Source organism: Oncorhynchus clarkii, chromosome 11 (assembly GCF_045791955.1).
Source record: "Oncorhynchus clarkii lewisi isolate Uvic-CL-2024 chromosome 11, UVic_Ocla_1.0, whole genome shotgun sequence".
NCBI lineage: Eukaryota > Metazoa > Chordata > Actinopteri > Salmoniformes > Salmonidae > Oncorhynchus > Oncorhynchus clarkii.
This window is the reverse complement of record NC_092157.1, coordinates 4,318,709-4,338,980: the sequence shown is the minus strand read 5'-3', so window position 1 is coordinate 4,338,980 and position 20,272 is coordinate 4,318,709. Positions and strand designations below refer to the sequence as shown.

Sequence of the window (20,272 nt, the reverse complement as noted above, 5' to 3'; positions counted from 1 at the left end):
CCTAATCGATTACGTCCATCCTCCCATATCTATTCACATCTCTGGGATCCATTGTCCGTTAGCTCTGGGTTACCAGATGCCTCGTACCCTCAAAAATGGTCCACACACTCAGCTTCAGCTTTTGTTTAAGACAGGGGTCTGAAAACATAGGATCCAGCCCCCGAAGGGGGACCAATCTGGCCCATGGGTGATTTGATATGGGAATGATAGAAGGTGATAGTTGCTCCTGGCGAGTTGCTGACGCCAGCCCCGTGATGACTGAATCACCATTTGTGACATTGTCTGGATGGCTGACCATATGAGAGCTTACCATATGATGGCTGACCATATGAATGCTCACCATATGTTGGCTGACAATATGATGGCTGACCATATGATGGCTGACAATATGTTGGCTGACTGTATGATGGCTGACCATAAGATAGCTGACCGTATGATGGCTGACAATATGATGGCTGACCATATGATGGCTGACAATATGATGGCTGACCATATGATGGCTGACAATATGATGGCTGACAATATGATGGCTGAAAATATGATGGCTGACCATATGATGGCTGACAATATGTTGGCTGACCATATGATGGCTGACCATATGATGGCTGATTAAATGATGGCTGATCATATGATGGCTGATCATATGATGGCTGACCATATGTTGGCTGACCATGTGATGGCTGACCATATGATGGCTGACAATATGATGGCTGACAATATGATGGCTGAAAATATGATGGCTGACCATATGATGGCTGACAATATGTTGGCTGACCATATGATGGCTGACCATATGATGGCTGATTAAATGATGGCTGATCATATGATGGCTGATCATATGATGGCTGACCATATGTTGGCTGACCATGTGATGGCTGACCATATGATGGCTGACCATATGATGGTCGACCATATGATTGTTGACCATATGAGAGCTGACAATATGATGGCTGACCATATGATGGCTGACCATATGATGGCTGACCGTATGATGGCTGATAATATGATGGCTGACCATATGATGGCTGACCATATGATGGCTGACAATATGATGGCTAACAATATGATGGCTGACAATATAATGGCAGACTATATGATGGCTGACAATATGATGGCTGACCATATGTTGGCTGACCATATGTTGGCTGACTATATAATGGTTGATTAAATGATGGCTGACCATATGATGGCTGACCATATCTTGACTGACCATATGATGGCTGACCATATGATGGCTGACCATATGTTGGCTGACCATATCTTGACTGACCATATGATGGCTGACAATATGATGGCTGACCATATTTTGGCTGACAATATGATGGCTGATCATATGATGGCTGACAATATGATGGCTGATCATATGATGGCTGACAATATGATGGCTGATCATATGATGGCTGACAATATGATGGCTGTCAATATGATGGCTGACCATATCTTGACTGACCATATGATGTCTGACCATATGTTGGCTGACCATATCTTGACTGACAATATGATGGTTGACAATATGATGGCTGACAATATGATGGCCGACCATATGAGTCAAACACACCTTATCCGTGGCTTTCCCCTGGGCGGGACATTAAGAGCATGTACAACATTGGGCGATGTGAAGACAGATGAAAACGCTTAAAATTGACTAAAATCATTTTACAGTGTGAATTGAATTGTCTTGTTTGGTTAGATCTTAATTAAGATCTATTACATTCAGTTTGTTGACTGTGTCCAGTGTGCTAATAATCACAATCTTCCAATTGGCTCATACACCCCCCCCCCCCTCTTTTCCCCTGTAACTCTTTCCAGGTCGTTCATGTAAATGAGAATGTGTTCTCAGTCAACTTCCCAGGTAAAACAAAAAATATCTACGATCTAGTAAAATAAAATAAAAATAATCACAGATAAGAAAACTGCACTATTTTTAATATTTTTCTGATGTCGAGGAAATATATTTTTTTACATCCGTGTAGCCCTCCGGTCAATGTTGAATACTGAATGTGGCCCCGCGGCTAAATGAGTTTGACACCGCTGGTTTAGGACAAGGAGGGAAATGAAAAGCCATGGTAAGGCAGTAGGGGGTGATGGAGGAGTTGGTGGGGCTGGTAGTTTGGTGGGGGAGGTATGGGCAGGTAGTTTGGTGGGGGAGGTATGGGCAGGTAGTTTGGTGGGGGAGGTATGGGCAGGTAGTTTGGTGGGGGAGGTAAGGGAAGGTAGTTTAGTGGGGGAGGTAAGGGCAGGTAGTTTAGTGGGGGAGGTAAGGGCAGGTAGTTTGGTGGGGGAAGTATGGGCAGGTAGTTTGGTGAGGGAGGTATGGGCAGGTAGTTTAGTGGGGGAGGTAGGGGCAGGTAGTTTGGTGGGGCTGGTAGGGGCAGGTAGTTTAGTGGGGGAGGTAAGGGCAGGTAGTTTGGTGGGGGAGGTATGGGCAGGTAGTTTAGTGGGGGAGGTAAGGGCAGGTAGTTTGGTGGGGGAGGTATGGGCAGGTAGTTTGGTGAGGGAGGTATGGGCAGGTAGTTTGGTGGAGCTGGTAAGGGCAGGTAGTTTGGTGGGGGAGGTATGGGCAGGTAGTTTGGTGAGGGAGGTATGGGCAGGTAGTTTGGTGAGGGAGGTATGGGCAGGTAGTTTAGTGGGGGAAGTATGGGCAGGTAGTTTGGTGAGGGAGGTATGGGCAGGTAGTTTGGTGAGGGAGGTATGGGCAGATAGTTTAGTGGGGGAGGTATGGGCAGGTAGTTTGGTGAGGGAGGTATGGGCAGGTAGTTTAGTGGGGGAGGTAAGGGCAGGTAGTTTGGTGAGGGAGGTATGGGCAGGTAGTTTGGTGGGGGAGGTAAGGGCAGGTAGTTTGGTGAGGGAGGTATGGGCAGGTAGTTTGGTGAGGGAGGTATGAGCAGGTAGTTTGGTGAGGGAGGTAGATAGTTTAGTGGGGGAGGTATGGGCAGGTAGTTTGGTGAGGGAGGTATGGGCAGGTAGTTTGGTGGGGGAGGTAAGGGCAGGTAGTTTGGTGAGGGAGGTATGGGCAGGTAGTTTGGTGGGGGAGGTAAGGGCAGGTAGTTTGGTGAGGGAGGTATGGGCAGGTAGTTTGGTGAGGGAGGTATGAGCAGGTCGTTTGGTGGGGCATGAAAGGTGTAACTCACCTCTAGGTGTAAGAGAGACCCAAGACTGTTTAGTAGAAGAGGAGGGGGGGGGGAGGGGGGTGTTACAGTGGGGAGCTAAGGATCATGGTGTCTCACCTGGACCAGATGGTTGTGTGTGTGGCTAACAGCCAGGTGTAGAGGTGACATCAGGGCCTTGTTGAGGACGTTAGGTTCAGCCCCCAGCTCTAACAGAGCCCTGCAGCTGTCTGGCTGGTTCCTCTCCACGGCCCAGTGCAGCGGCATAGACCCCTCGTCATCATACACCTTCCACCCTGGGGAGAGAGGACAGAGGTAGGACACACACACACACACACACAAACACACACACACACACACGGATAAACAGACATACACACACACGAACACACACATGCATAAACCGACACACACACACGCACAGGCATAGACAGACACACACACACACACACACACACACACACACACACACACACACACACACACACACACACACACACACACACACACACACACACACACACACACACACACATATATATAATTAAGATGAGGAAACTTGAGAAATGAAATGAAGAGGAAATATTTCACTCCAGTTAATCTACATCATACTGGCAGCCATTTTGTATTTTTAGGATGGGAGCCTCACCATCTCTGACTGTGATGCTGGGTGTGTGTGGGGAGCCTCACCATCTCTGACTGTGATGCTGTGTGTGTGTGTGTGGAGCCTCACCATCTCTGACTGTGATGCTGGGTGTGTGTGTGGAGCCTCACCATCTCTGACTGTGATGCTGGGTGTGTGTGTGGAGCCTCACCATCTCTGACTGTGATGCTGGGTTTGTGTGTGGAGCCTCACCATCTCTGACTGTGATGCTGGGTGTGTGTGTGGAGCCTCACCATCTCTGACTGTGATGCTGGGTGTGTGTGTGGAGCCTCACCATCTCTGACTGTGATGCTGGGTTTGTGTGTGGAGCCTCACCATCTCTGAATGTGATGCTGGGTTTGTGTGTGTGGAGCCTCACCATCTCTGACTGTGATGCAGGGTGTGTGTGTGGAGCCTCACCATCTCTGACTGTGATGCTGGGTTTGTGTGTGGAGCCTCACCATCTCTGACTGTGATGCTGGGTTTGTGTGTGGAGCCTCACCATCTCTGACCGTGATGCTGGGTGTGTGTGTGGAGCCTCACCATCTCTGACTGTGATGCTGGGTTTGTGTGTGTGGAGCCTCACCATCTCTGACTGTGATGCAGGGTGTGTGTGTGGAGCCTCACCATCTCTGACTGTGATGCTGGGTGTGTGTGTAGAGCCTCACCATCTCTGACTGCGATGCTGGGTGTGTGTGTAGAGCCTCATCATCTCTGACTGTGATGCTGGGTGTGTGTGTGGAGCCTCACCATCTCTGACTGTGATGCTGGGTGTGTGTGTGGAGCCTCACCATCTCTGACCGTGATGCTGGGTGTGTGTGTGGAGCCTCACCATCTCTGACTGTGATGCTGCAGATTAACCTGATAACAGGGGTGTTTCCTGCACCAGCAGCGTGGTGGACCAGAGAGGCACCAGAGTCATCCTGTTCCCTCAGTACTCCTGGGTTCCTCCTCACCAAGCCCTCCAGCTGGGACACATCACCTCCCCGAGCCCACTGGACAGAGATAAGGGACGGTTGGGGACAGAGATAAGGAAGGTTGGGGACAGAGATAAGGAAGGTTGTGGACAGAGATAAGGAAGGTTGTGGACAGAGGTAAGGAAGGTTGGGGACAGAGATAAGGAAGGTTGGGGACAGAGGTAAGGGACGGATGGGGACAGAGGTAAGGGACGGATGGGGACAGAGGTAAGGGACGGATGGGGACAGAGGTAAGGGACGGATGGGGACAGAGGTAAGGGACGGATGGGGACAGAGGTAAGGAAGGTTGGGGACAGAGGTAAGGGACGGATGGGGACAGAGGTAAGGGACGGATGGGGACAGAGGTAAGGGACGGATGGGGACAGAGGTAAGGGACGGATGGGGTTAATTCCATTTCAATTCGATCAATTCAGCTACATTAACACATGTTGTATATATTGTATGACATCACATTTTGTGTGTTTCTGCATGTGTACCTCAATTTCCTACTTGATTTCCACCCCGCCATCTCTCTCTCTCTCTCTCTCTCTCTCTTTCTCTCTCCTCCCCACCTCTTCAACCTCCCCCTCCTTCCTCTCCCCCTCCCATCCCCGTCCCCTCCCCCCCTGTCTCGTATAAACACAACATCTAACCAATGAGGACAAACACTCCTCCAAGCTGTTTAAACTACACTGTGTTTACAAAACATTAGGAACATCTGCTCTTTCCATGACATGGACTGACCAGGTGAACCCAGGTGAAAGCTACATCCACATCAATCAGTGTAGATGAAAGGGAGGAGACGGGTTAAAGAAGGATTTTTAAGCCTTGAGAAAATAGAGACAGGATTGTGTATTTGTGCCATTCAGAGGGTGAATAGGAAAGAGAAAATAGTGATGTGCCTCTAAACGGGGTATGGTAGTAGGTGCCAGGCGCACCGGTTTGAGTCTGTCAAGAACTGCAATGCTAGTGGGTTTTTGACGCAGTTTGTAGTGTATCAAGAATGGTCCACCACCCAAAGGACATCCAGCCAACTAGACACAACTGTGGGAGGTATTGGAGACAACATGGCCAGCATTTTTTAAATATTTTACCTTTTTTTAACTAGGCAAGTCAGTTAAAATAACAAATTCTTATTTACAATGACGGCCTACCAGAGAACTGCCTTGTTCAGGGGCAGAATGACCTTGTCAGTTCTGGGATTCTATCCAGCAACCTTTCGGTTACTGGCCCAAAACTAACCCCTAGGCTACCTGCCGCCCCACCCCAGCATCCCTGTAGAAGCCATGCCCTTACAAATTGAGGCTCTTCTTAGTGCAAATGGGGTGCACTTCAATATTAGGAAGGTTTTCGTGGACTGTTTGATTCAAGCTTCAAGTTTCAAGTTTTAATGTCACACATATACAGTGGGGCAAAAAAGTATTTAGTCAGCCACCAATTGTGCAAGTTCTCCCACTTAAGAAGATGAGAAAGACCTGTAATTTTCATCATAGGTACACTTCAATTATGACAGACAAAATGAGAAAAAAAATCCAGAAAATCACATTGTAGGATTTTTAATGAATTTGCAAATTATGGTGGAAAATAAGTATTTGGTCAATAACAAAAGTTTATCTCAATACTTTGTTATATACCCTTTCTTGGCAATGACAGAGATCAAACGTTTTCTTTAAGTCTTCACAAGGTTTTCACACACTGTTGCTGGTACTGTTGCTGGCAGTGATGTTTTGGGGCTGTTGCTGGGCAACATGGACTTTCAACTCCCTCCAAAGAGTTTCTATGGGGTTGAGATCTGGAGACTGGCTAGGCCACTCCAGGACCTTGAAATGCTTCTTACGAAGCCACTCCTTCGTTGCCTGGGCGGTGTGTTTTGGATCATTGTCATGCTGAAAGACCCAGCCACGTTTCATCTTCAATGCCCTTGCTGATGGAAGGAGGTTTTCACTCAAAATCTCCCAATACATGGCCCCATTCATTCTTTCCTTTACATGGATCAGTCGTCCTGGTCCCTTTGCTCTCTGCAGGTCATTCACTAGGTCCCCCCGTGTGGTTCTGGGATTTTTGCTCACCGTTCTTGTAATCATTTTGACCCCACGGGGTGAGATCTTGCGTGGAGCCCCAGACCGAGGGAGATTATCAGTGGTCTTGTATGTCTTCCATTTCGTAATAATTGCTCCCACAGTTGATTTCGTCAAACCATGCTGCTTACCTATTGCAGATTCAGTCTTCCCAGCCTGGTGCAGGTCTACAATTTTGTTTCTGGTGTCCTTTGACAGCTCTTTGGTCTTGGCCATAGTGGAGTTTGGAGTGTGACTGTTTGAGGTTGTGGACAGGTGTCTTTTATTCTGATAACAAGTTCAAACAGGTGCCATTAATACAGGTAACGAGTGGAGGAAGAAGTTACAGTCTGTGAGAGCCAGAAATCTTGCTTGTTTGTAGGTGACCAAATACTTATTTTCCACCATAATTTGCAAATAAATTCATTAAAAATCCTACAATGTGATTTTCTGGAAAAAAAATTCTCATCTTGTCTGTCATAGTTGAAGTGTACCTATGATGAAAATTACAGGCCTCTCATCTTTTTAAGTGGGAGAACTTGCACAATTGGTGGCTGACTAAATACTTTTTTCCCCCACTGTATATATATATATATATATATACATACATATATATATATATATATATATATGGTAGTGTATGTATAGTAGTATATATATATATATATATATATATATACATACACTACCATTCAAACATTTGGGGTCACTTAGAAATGTCCTTGTTTTTGAAAGAAAAGCCATTTTCTTGTCCATTAAAATAGCATCAACTTGATTGCAGGTTCTTTTTAATGAAGATGCCAGTTGGGACTGGTCTGTTTCTCAAGCGAGACACTCTAATGTACTTGTCCTCTTGCTCAGTTGTGCACCGGGGCCTCCCACTCCTCTTTGTATTCTGGTTAGAGACGGTTTCAAAGTTGAAAACTTTCTGAGATGTAGCCATTTACTATATTACACCTAGGGTTACTAAACATAACTTTAACCCATTTATTAAGAGATTCTCCTAAATTAAAATATTCCAGGCATTCACATACAGTTGAAGTCATAAGTTTACATACACTTAGGTTGGAGTCATTAAAACTCGTTTTTCAACCACTCCACAAATGTCTTGTTAACAAACTATAGTTTTGGCAATCTACTTTGTGCATGACACAAGTCATTTTTCCAACAATTGTTTACAGACAGATTATTTCACTTATAATTTACTGTATCACAATTCCAGTGGGTCAGAAGTTTACATACACTTTGTTGACTGTGCCTTTAAACAGCTTAGAAAATTCCAGAAAATGATGTCATGGCTTTAGAAGCTTCTGATAGGCTAACTGACATCATTTGAACTTATTGGAGGTTTACCTGTGGATGTATTTCAAGGCCTACCTTCAAACTCAGTGCCTCTTTGCTTGACAACATGGGGAAATCAAAAGAAATCAGCCAAGACCTCAGAAAAAAATTGTAGACCTCCACAAGTCTGTTTCATCCTTGGGAGCAATTTCCAAACGCCTGACGGTACCACGTTCATCTGTACAAACAATAGTATGCAAGTGTAAACACCATGGGACCACGCAGCCGTCATACCGCTCAGGAAGGAGACGCGTTCTGCCTCCTAGAGATGAACGTACGTTGGTATGAAAAGTGCAAGTCAATCCCAGAACAACAGCAAAGGACCTTGTGAAGCTGCTGGAGGAAACAGGTACAAAAGTATCTATATCCATAGTAAAACGAGTCCTATATCGACATAACCTGAAAGGCTGCTCAGCAAGGAAGAAGCCACTGCTCCAAAACCACCATTAAAAAAAGCCAGACTCCAAAACCGTCATAAAAAACACTGAAGTGTAGTAGGACTCCAATTTTTAAATGGTCTGTACCTTTATATATACCACTAGGATCATGTTTCAGTAATAATGATATCAGACCTTCTTGTTGTGTGTCTGATATCATTTCTATGTTGAAGTTTGAAAATTAATTTGTGGCATTTTTCTCCATATTCCGTCCAGTTCACTTTATTTTTTATAATAAATATATATATATATAATATAATATATTACACTGGATCTTTCTTGAATCAGTTCCTCCATTTATTTTTGTTTTTCCTCTAACTTATTCTGAGCCTCAAGGCACATTTAAAGGTGTCCCATACAGTAAGGTGACAGTGCTGTAACTAATGTTATGTCTGAAAAAGTCAGTTATAAATTCTTCTCTCCTAGTTCTAAACAATTTATCATCTAGTAGGCTTTGATTAAATGTCCAATATCCTCGCCCACGTGGAAATTCTGTAAGAGTAATATATATGCCAATTATGTGATGATCTGACCGCATTCTGTCCCTTATCAACACTTTTTAAACTTTTGGTGCCAGAGAGAATGACGTAAGAAAGTAGTCAAGATGACAAGATTGACCATATGTCCATTAATTCCAATATATCCATGATTGAAATGAATGTTGCAACCTACAAACCCCACAACGCAGTATAGTCCCCTTCCCCCTTTACATATCTACCTCCATCACTCCGCACAACGCAGTAATCAATAACAATGGAGTACTAGAAGAAAAACAACACACAAATAATAAGAATAAGAAATATGAAATACACAATAAAGTAAGCAGACAATATACTGGAACTATTTTAAAAAAGTAAGTTCATTACCATATTAACAATGTACAGGGATACTGGAGTGATGGAGGTAGATATGTATAGGGGGAAGGAGATAGGGATACTGGAGTGATGGAGGTAGATATGTATAGGGGGAAGGTGACTATATACAGGGTCAGTACCATATTAACAATGTACAGGGATACTGGAGTGATGGAGGTAGATATGTATAGGGGGAAGGAGACAGGGATACTGGAGTGATGGAGGTAGATGTGTATAGGGGGAAGGTGACTATATACAGGGTCAATACCATATTAACAATGTACAAGGATAATGGAGTGATGGAGGTAGATATGTATAGGGGGAAGGAGACAGGGATACTGGAGTGATGGAGGTAGATGTGTATAGGGGGAAGGTGACTATATACAGGGTCAATACCATATTGACAATGTACAAGGATAATGGAGTGATGGAGGTAGACATGTATAGGGGTAAGGAGATAAGGATAATGGAGTGATGGAGGTAGACATGTATAGGGGGAAGGTGACTATATACAGGGTCAATACCATATTAACAATGTACAGGGATACTGGAGTGATGGAGGTAGATATGTATAGGGGGAAGGAGACAGGGATACTGGAGTGATGGAGGTAGATGTGTATAGGGGGAAGGTGACTATATACAGGGTCAATACCATATTAACAATGTACAAGGATAATGGAGTGATGGAGGTAGATATGTATAGGGGGAAGGAGACAGGGATACTGGAGTGATGGAGGTAGATGTGTATAGGGGGAAGGTGACTATATACAGGGTCAATACCATATTGACAATGTACAAGGATAATGGAGTGATGGAGGTAGACATGTATAGGGGGAAGGTAACTATATACAGGGTCAATACCATATTAACAATGTACAAGGATAATGGAGTGATGGAGGTAGACATGTATAGGGGTAAGGAGATAAGGATAATGGAGTGATGGAGGTAGACATGTATAGGGGGAAGGTAACTAGGCAACAGAATATAAGACAAACACAGTAGCAGCAGTGTGTGTGTGTGTGTGTGTGTGTGTGTGTGTGTGTGTGTGTGTGTGTGTGTGTGTGTGTGTGTGTGTGTGTGTGTGTGTGTGTGTGTGTGTGTGTGTGTGTGTGTGTGTGTGTGTGTGTGTGTGTGTGTGTGTGTGTGTGTGTGTGTGTGTGTTGGAGTTACAGTGTGTGTGAGTGTTTACAGAGACAGTGCAAAATACTGAGATAAAAAAGATGCTTGGTAAACTTGGTCTGTGTAGCTATTTTGTTCGTTATTCTTCAGTCGTATTTCTTGGGGATAGAAGCTGTTCAAGAGCCTGATGCACCAATACCTCTTACCGTGCGACAGCAGGGAAAACAGTATATGGCTCGGGCGCTTGGGGTCTTTTTGGCAATTTTCCGGGCTTTCTTTTCACACCGCCTGATATAGAGGTCCTGGATGGCAGGGAGCTGGGCCCCAGTGATGTACTGGGCTGTCCTCACCACCACCTGATATAGAGCTACTGAATGGCAGGGAGCTGGGCCTCAGTGATGTACTGGACTGTCCGCACCACCACCTGATATAGAGGTCCTGAATGGCAGGGAGCTGGGCCCCAGTGATGTAATGGGCTGTCCGCTCTACCTTTTCTAAAGGCCATGCGATGGAGGGCGGTGCTATTGCCATACCAAGCAGTGAAACAGCCAGTCAATATTCTCTCAGTGGAATAGCTGTAGAACCTTTTTCAGGATATGTGTATTTGTATTTATTACGGATGCCCCTCTCAGCTCCCCTCTTCCTAGGGTCGAGCAAAATTGAAGGCAGTTTATGCTATTTTAAAACATTACAATAGATTCACAGATTTCACGAGACACTGTGTGCCCTCAGGCCCCTACTCCACCACTCTCACATATCTACAGTACTAAATACATGTGTATGTATAGTGCCAATGTTTGTGTTGCTTCACAGTTCCGCTGTTCCTTAAGGTGTTTTTTTAAATCTAATGTTACTGCTGCATCAGTTACTTGATGTGGAATAGAGTTCCATGTAGTCATGGCTCTATGTAGTACTGTGCGCCTCCCATAGTCTGTTCTGTGATCAGGCCGACCACCGTCATGTCATAAGCGAACTTGATAATGGTGGTGGAGTCGTGTACGGCCACACAGTCGTGGGTGAACAGGGAGTACAGGAGGGGACTAAGCACTCACCCCTGTGGGACGCCTGTGTTAAGGGTCAGAGCGATGGAGGGGATGTTGCCTACCCTCACCACCTGAGTTCGGCCGGTCAGGAAGTCTAGGATCCAGTTGCAGAGGGAGGTGTTCAGACCCAGATTCCCAAGCTTTTAGGGGGTAATGTAGTTGAACGCTGAGCTGTAGTCAATGAACAGCATTCTGACGTAGGTGTTCCAAATAACAACATATTATGATGATATGCACACAGTGCTTGTAACTACTGCGTCCATATCAAGCCCTGGGTTGCACAATTATGGTGACTTTCCAAAAATTCCCAGGTTTCCTGAAATCCCGGTTGGTTGATTTCTGGATTTCATACTTTTTCAAGGAATCTTCGAACCGGAAATTCTACAAAACCTTTATGGAAAGTAATTTTATAAAAAAATAAATAAAAAAAACCTTGTCAAGCCAGTGATGCGTTTCATATTTTACATTAACATTTACAAGCACAATCAAGAATTGGAACTTGGACTTACCTCAAACAGGTTTACGGACTCCAGAGTGATGTCTGTTTTTACAGAGAGTTGGTGAGATCTTCTTTCGTCATCGTCGATCACGCACTTATAGGAACCGTTCTGAGGTGCCACTTCCTTGGTGAGCTGCATGAGGTCTCACAGTCCAATCACTGAATGGAAGAAGGATAGAGTGATGTCATTAACACACATGTGCACGCAGGTAACACACACACACACACTCTTCCAGTAAGATTGACTAGCAGCAGACTCCACAGTACGCCTTAAAAGACCACAAATGCATACCTAGTCAAAATACACATTTCCCTCACAAACAAAACATGCCATTTTTGGTGTAAGAAACAGTTTTGTTGCCAGTTCTTTATTCTCCCATTTAGTCTCACTATAGAAGGTTAATGGACGGGACTGGGGGTGGGGGTGGGGGGAGAGGGAAGGGGGAGATGAGAGGAGGGGAGGTGAGGTGAGGAGGGGAGAGGGGAGTGGAAGTGAAGGTTGGTGAGGAGGTGAGGAGGAGAGGGGGGTGGGGGGTGGGGAGGAGGTGTGGTGATGTGAGGAGAGAGGTCTTGAGTGTAGTCCAATGACCAAGTAACTGTCTGACATTGGTGAAGACTGCGGAGGGAGGGAGGGAGGTAGGGAGGGAGGTAGGAAGGAAGGGAGGGAGGCTGTTGCCTCAGTCCTGGATGGTGGACAGTATATGCACACAAACATAAAACACTTTGAAAAGGAAAAAGGGAAATGAGCAGCATTTATCTAGTTAATTCCGTCTTTTTTTAACTCTTGCAGGACATTCTCCTCGACGTCTGGTATAGTTCATATTATCAGTAGAAAACAGAAAGAGACAAACAGAAAGGTTAGTATATCATTGGACAGTGTCGTATTCACAAGGAACCAAACGTAAGCAAACGTGCCGAATCGGAAGAGAACCCAGCTGAATCTGTCTCGAAGAAACTCTTGTTTTCGTTGAAAAGACACTTTGCGTTGCACAACGTTGTGTGACAGTTTTGCTACGCTGTGCACTAATGCACACGACCCTGGTGGTTCCGCTTTTGTCTCAAAGTGTTTCCTCCTGACATGTTATAAAAAAACACTCCTTTTTCATTTTATGTTTGGTGCCTGCAGGAGATGACCTTGGTCTGTAGGAACTCCATCTCTTGACAGCTACTCATGAAGGCTGCTGTTTTTTTTTTTATCTAAGACTATTGTGTGCTTTTATCACAGTAAAATAAAAAAAAGCACCTCAAACAACTATTCAACATTACACGACAATCTCAAATTACATGACACACCCACATTACATGACACACCCACATTACATGACACACCTGCATTACATGACAATCCTACATTACATGACAATCCTACATTACATGACAATCCCACAGTATATGACACACCCACATTACATGACACACCCACATTACATGACACACCCACATGAACCTTTCTGTGATTATAACCACCGTATGTACATACAATGCCTTCGGAAAGTATTCAGACTCCGAGACAGGATTGTGTCGAGGCACAGATCTGGGAAAAGGTACCAAAAAATGCAGCATTGAAAGTCCCCAAGAACACAGTAGCCTCCATTGTTCTTAAATGGAAGAAGTTTGGAACCACCAATACTCTTCCTAGAGCTGGCCGCCTGGCCAAACTGGGCAATCGGAGGAGAAGGGCCTTTGGTCAGGGAGGTGACCAAGAACCCAATGGTCACTCTTACAGAGCTATAGAGTTCCTCTGTGGAGATGGGAGAACCTTCCAGAAGGTCTCTGCAGTACTCCACCAATCAGGAGTTTATGGTAGAGTGGCCAGATGGAAGCCACTCCTCAGTAAAAGGCACATGACAGCCCGCTTGGAGTTTGCCAAAAGGCTTCTAAAGGACTCTCAGACCATGAGAAACAAGATTCTCTGGTCTGATGAAACCAAGATTGAACTCTTTGGCCTGAATGCCAAGCATCACGTCTGGAGGAAACCTGGCACCATCCCTACAGTGATGCATGGTGGTGGCAGCATCATGCTGTGGGGATGTTTTTCAGTAGCAGGGACTGGGAAACTAACCAGGATCGGGGAAAAGTTGAACGGAGAAAAGTACAGGGAGATCCTTTATGATAATATGCTCCAGAGTGTGCAGGAACTCACACTGTCGCAAAGATTCACATTCCAACAATACAACGACCCTAAGCACACAGCCAAAAAAAATGCTAAAAAAGTTGAAAAAACGTTTTTTGCTATGTCATTATGTTGTATTGTGATGTCATTATGGGGTATTGTGATGTCTTTATGGGGTATTGTGATGTCATTATGGGTTATAGTGATGTCATTATGGGGTATTGTGATGTCATTATGGGGTATTGTGATGTCATTATGGGGTATTGTGATGTCTTTATGGGGTATTGTGATGTCATTATGGGGTATTGTGATGTCATTATGGGGTATTGTGATGTCATTATGGGGTATTGTGATGTCATTATGGGGTATTGTGATGTCATTATGGGGTATTGTGATGTCATTATGGGGTATTGTGATGTCATTATGGGGTATTGTGATTTCTTTATGGGGTATTGTGATGTCTTTATGGGGTATTGTGATGTCTTTATGGGGTATTGTGATGTCTTTATGGGGTATTGTGATGTCTTTATGGGGTATTGCGATGTCATTATGGGGTATTGTGATGTCATTATGGGGTATTGTGATGTCTTTATGGGGTATTATGATGTCATTATGGGGTATTGTGATGTCATTATGGGCTATTGTGATGTCATTATGGGGTATTGTGATGTCTTTATGGGGTATTGTCTGTAGATTGATGAGGGGGAAAAAACTATTTCATACATTCTAGAATACGGCTGCAATGTAACAAAATGTAGAAAAAGTCAAAGGGTCTGAATACTTCCCAAATGCACTTGATCTTGATATATGCAGTAAGGCTGTATGGACAGCCTGGGGGGAGACTACATATTCTATACTATAGATATATACAGTAAGACTGTATGGACAGTGATGGGGGAGACTACATGTTCTCTAGTGAAGCCATAATGCATACATCAATGGTCTATGTCCCTACGGGCCCTGGTCCAAACTGGAGCACTATGTGAGGAGCAGGGTGCCATTTGGGTCTCCGACAATGTTTTCCACCTGGCAGCTCCATGCATCTCTCGTTGAGAGAGAATTAGGCTTTTCTAAATTGCAATCAATGTTGGCCTTGGCCTGTCTCAGTGGCTGAGTTATCCATCCAGCTATGACCACATGGCAACTGGGTATTCACATTGAATACATTGGAAAAGGTATGCCTATCGTGTCTGTTTTTACCCCTGCCTTGCTCTGAGCTGAAATAACAGTACAGGTTACACCAAGGAATGGTGGTTGGTGTCAATGTTCTTTCAATTCCAGTCAATTCAGGAAGCACTCTTACAGTAGAAAAAAAGGTGGTTCCAGGTAGAACCCTTTAGGTTCCAGGTAGAAGCCTTTAGGTTCCAGGTAGAACCCTTTCCACAGATGGTTCTACCTGTAACCCAAAATAATTCTACCTGGAACCAAAAAAGGGTTCTACCTGGAACCAAAAGGGTTCTACATGGAAACATTTTTACTAAGAGTGTACAGTGCCTGCAGAAAGTATTCATACCCCATTAGTTATTCCACATTTTGTTACAGCCTGAATTCAACATGGATTCAATAGATTTTACCACATAATGACAAAGTGAAAACATGTTTTTAGAAAAATTAATATTTAATTTACATAAGTATTCACACCCGTTGGTCAATTCTGTGTATAAGCACCTTTGGCCACTCAAGAACGTTCCCTGCCTTCTTGGTAAGTCAGTGCAGAGTTGGCGTTGTGTTTTAGGTTATTGTCCTGCTGAAAGGTGAATTCATCTCCCAGTGTCTGGTGGAAAGCAGACTGAACCAGGTTTCCCTCAAGTATTGTGCCAGTGCTTAGCTTCATTCCAATTATTTTCTATCATAAAAACTCCCCATTCCTTAACGATGACAAGCATACCCATAACATGATGCAGCCACCACTATGATTGAAAATATGGAGAGTGGTACTCAGTAATGTGTTGTATTGGATTTGCCCCAAGCATAACACTTTGTATTCAGGACAAAAAGTTCATTGATTTGCCACATGTTTTTGCAGTATTACTTTAGTGCCATGTTGCAAACAGGATGAATGTTTTGGAATATTTGTATATTCTGTACAGGCTTCCTTCTTTTCACTCTGTCATTTAGGTTAGTATTGTGGAGTAACTACAATGTTGCTGATCCATCGTCAGTGTTCTATCAAAGCCATTAAACTCTGTAGCTGTTTTAATGTAACTGTGTTAAAGTCACCATGTGCGTCATGGTGAAATCCCTGAGCGGTTTCTTTCCTCTCCGGCAGCTGAGTTAGGATGGACGCCTGTATCTTTATAGTGACTGGTTGCATTGATACACCATCCAAAGTGGAATGAATAACCACCATGCTTAAAGGGATACTCAATGTCTGCATTTACATTTTACCCATCTACTAATAGGTGCATTTCGTTGCGAGGCCTTGGTAGACCTCCCTGGTTTTTGTGGTTGAATCTGTGTTTGAAATGTATTGCTGAAGGGACCATACAGGTGTGTGGGGGTACAGAGATGAGGTAGTCATTCAAAAAATATTGTGTTAAAAACTATTATTGCACACTGAGTGAGTCCATGCAACTTATTATGTGACTTGTTAAGCACATTTTTACTCCTAAACTTATTTTAGGCTCCTTACCGTAACAAAGAGGTTGAATACTTGACTCAAAACATTTCAGATTTTCATAGTTAAAAAAATAAAAAATTGTCAAAATATTGGTAGATGATTCCACTTTGACGTTATGTCAATCGTTATCGGACAAAACAAAGTGTAGTCTAATCCATTTTAAATTCAGACTGTGACAAAAATGTGGGGGAAAAAAAATCAAAATCATGTTTGATGCACTCTGGATGCAATGTTTTTTACAGAACTGTTCAAACTAGACGATAGGGACACTGTGGACACTGCGGACACTGCGGACATAAAGGGGATAACATTTAAAGGGGTATGTTACGGTTTACTTTCTCCTCTTCCTCTGAAGATCGGACCAAAATGCAGCGTGGTTATTATGATACATGTTTAATAAAAGATAAAACACGAACAATACAAAACAATAAACGTGAAAACCTAAACAGCCTATTCTGGTGCAAACTAACACAGAGACAGGAACAATCACCCACCAAACACTCAAAGAATATGGCTGCCTAAATATGGTTCCCAATCAGAGACAACGATAAACACCTGCCTTTGATTGAGAACCACTCCAGACAGCCATAGACTATTCTAGATAACCCCACTATACCGCAATCCCATGACCTACCCCTACTATAATACACACCCAATACCTAACAAAAACCCCAAGACAAAACACACCACATAATAAACCCATGTCACACCCTGGCCTGACCAAAATAACAAAGAAAACACAAAATACTAAGACCAGGGCGTGAAAGTATGAATACTTTCTGAAGGCCCTTTACCTCTCACCATTGATCTTTACCTCTCACCATTGATCTTTACCTCTCACCATTGATCTTTACCTCTCACCATTGATCTTTACCTCTCACCATTGATCTTTACCTCTCACCATTGATCTTTACCTCTCACCATTGATCTTTACCTCTCACCATTGATCTTTACCTCTCACCATTGATCTTTACCTCTCACCATTGATCTTTACCTCTCACCATTGATCTGTATATAATATCTACATTCTTATGTATTCACATAGTTTACTATTTAATCGTTATTATCATTTTAAACTCTACATCGTTGCTCGTAATCAAAGCATTTCATGGAAAGTTCTACACCAGTTGTATTGGTGACAAAATAACATTTGATTTGATTCTATTTATTTGGCTTATTTTCAATTTTCGTTCCAAAATGGCACCCTATTTTTTTTTTTTTTTTTTTATAGTGCACTACTTTTGCCAAGCGCCCTATGGAACCCAGGTCAAAGGTAGTGTACTATAAAGGGAATAGGGGGCCATTTGGGACGGACACAGAGACTTGGGAAGCTTGTATCTGTAGATATCGGTTTCATTAATTAGCCGGGTGATCATTCTCCTGTTTGCTGGGAACAAAGAAATCCAGGAAATGTCATTAAACCACATAGAACACAGTCAACATGGTGAACGGTTGCCAAGCGATGGAAGAGTAGCTGCTTGATATACAGTATATATGTATATTGTATATAGTTACTGTTTATATAATCACTGCAAAGGACATGACAACCCCCCCCCCCCTCCCCTGAATGCAATCTGTTGCTTTAATAGTGTACTGTGTGTGTGTGTGTGTGTGTGTGTGTGTGAAAGAGGATGTTTAGCTGTCTAGCTTGTTATACTATCCTGAAAACATATGTATTGCTATAGTAATGATCAATTAGCCAATGGTGTCTCAGAGAAATAATTGTGCTTCATGACTTCAAAATATTATATATAATATATTAACTGGTCTTGAGAAGGTCCCCATTACACAGTGATGTAAAACATGTAATGCAACTGCACCTCAGTCACTCTGCCTTTCCTGACCACAGATCTTAAATCTAGATGAGATGTTAAACAGACAGCGTAGTGATAAGTAAAGCATGTAGAACGGGGTCAGGATCCTTGAAAGGCGGGAACACTGTATTTTTACAGTTGAAAGGAAAGAAAACATTGATTTTTACGGGACTTTCATAATTAGAAATATTTGCTTTTGGAATTTTCCAGATATTCGGCTCTGTGCCAGGAAATGCCCTTGTCCGGAGGAAAGGATCCCAATTCCAAACTCTCTCTCTCAAAAAATATAAATTGATTCAAATTCCACAAACTCTCTATGATCCTAACTTAACCAGGAATGATTTAAAGCAACGGAGGAAAAACTAAATTGGTAATTTGTGTACCACACTAACCTAACCCCTAACCCCTAACCCCTAACCCTAACCCCTAACCCCTAACCACTTCAATAAAGAAGAACATTTTTATTTTTGTCCACTGAGTAAAACATTAACTCCATCAGAATACTGAAAAATCTGATCTAATGTTTTTTATTTTATTTTTTTTATTTTTTAATTAATAATTTTCTATGTTTTTGCAAATGTTTGTATTGAACGGTCTGTTTTGAGCATTTCTAGAAACTCTTTATTTGGATCGTCCATCTGTAGATTCTCTCTTCACAGTAACATTTTCAACTAACAATCTACTAACCCTAACATGACCTATAACCCTAACCCTCTTTCTTAGCAAGCAGATAGTTTGATGATAGTACGACCATCTGGAAAGAATCTACAGATGCAACATCCGGACTGTACAAATAAAGTGTGATCGTATTTGTTGTCAACTCCGTCAAGGCTCAGGTCAAATGTTTTATATAACTGTTCTACTACATGCAGAATGCATCAACTATTGACATATTTTCTGTGCTAGACCAAAGCGTTAATGTTTGCTTTGGAAATGTTGTTTTATGTTCTGAATCTAGCAAAACATGCCAAAAATGCCAATAAAATTAACCCTGGAGCACTATATAGTACTATAAAATTAAACAAAAATAAGTTTGGAGATTTGTATTAAATAAATAAATTAACGTTAGAATTAAACAATCAGAGCCTTCAATAAATAATTGTTGGACAATAAACTTTAAAAATGAAATGCCTTTTATGGTCGTTCTAGATTAATGAAATCAAGACCCTATTTCCCACAACCCTGTTTCTGTTATTACGACATAGGAAAGTAAGAGAAAGCTGAAAAAGCCATAGAAAGAGAGGGACTTACATACCTCTTTAGTGGTTAGGTTGGTTGGTTAGTTGGCTGGTTGGATGCTGACTGCCTCTGAGTAGAGCAGACTGCTGTGGTCTCCCAGTACGGGGCAAGTAATGGTTTATGTACTGTAGTTGTCACAGTTCAGTGACATCCCATTCAGACCTGGGTTCAAATAGTATGTGAAACCTTTCAAACATTTTTAGCGTTTGTACTAGTCTGTCTGGAGTGCCAGACGGACGGGGTTGGCACTCCTTGTGACTATTCTACTGGTTACATTTTGTCAGGCAAGCTCAATTAAACCCAGATACAATCATTTAAAAATAATTTTGAATAGTATTTGCACCCAGGACTGATCCCATTACAATAGCTCCTAGATGCTCAGCGATGCACAGTAGAATGAGTAGAGAAAGACCAAGCTCCCAGAGAGTAG

At 43.0% G+C, this 20,272-nt stretch overlaps 1 protein-coding gene across 1 annotated transcript in view; it reads right to left on the bottom strand.

Moving 5' to 3' along the window:
* Nucleotides 1-19,931, bottom strand: part of LOC139420584 (transient receptor potential cation channel subfamily A member 1-like) — a 67,740-nt gene extending 47,809 nt beyond the window's left edge. The window contains exons 1-4 of the mRNA XM_071170770.1: nucleotides 19,859-19,931; nucleotides 12,067-12,215; nucleotides 4,583-4,745; nucleotides 3,228-3,403 (exon numbers count right to left, since the gene is read on the bottom strand). Coding sequence (XP_071026871.1) covers nucleotides 3,228-3,403; nucleotides 4,583-4,745; nucleotides 12,067-12,195 — 468 coding nt within the window. The 5' untranslated portion in view covers nucleotides 12,196-12,215; nucleotides 19,859-19,931. The remainder of the gene's footprint in view (nucleotides 1-3,227; nucleotides 3,404-4,582; nucleotides 4,746-12,066; nucleotides 12,216-19,858) is intronic.
* Nucleotides 19,932-20,272: the final 341 nt, after the last annotated feature.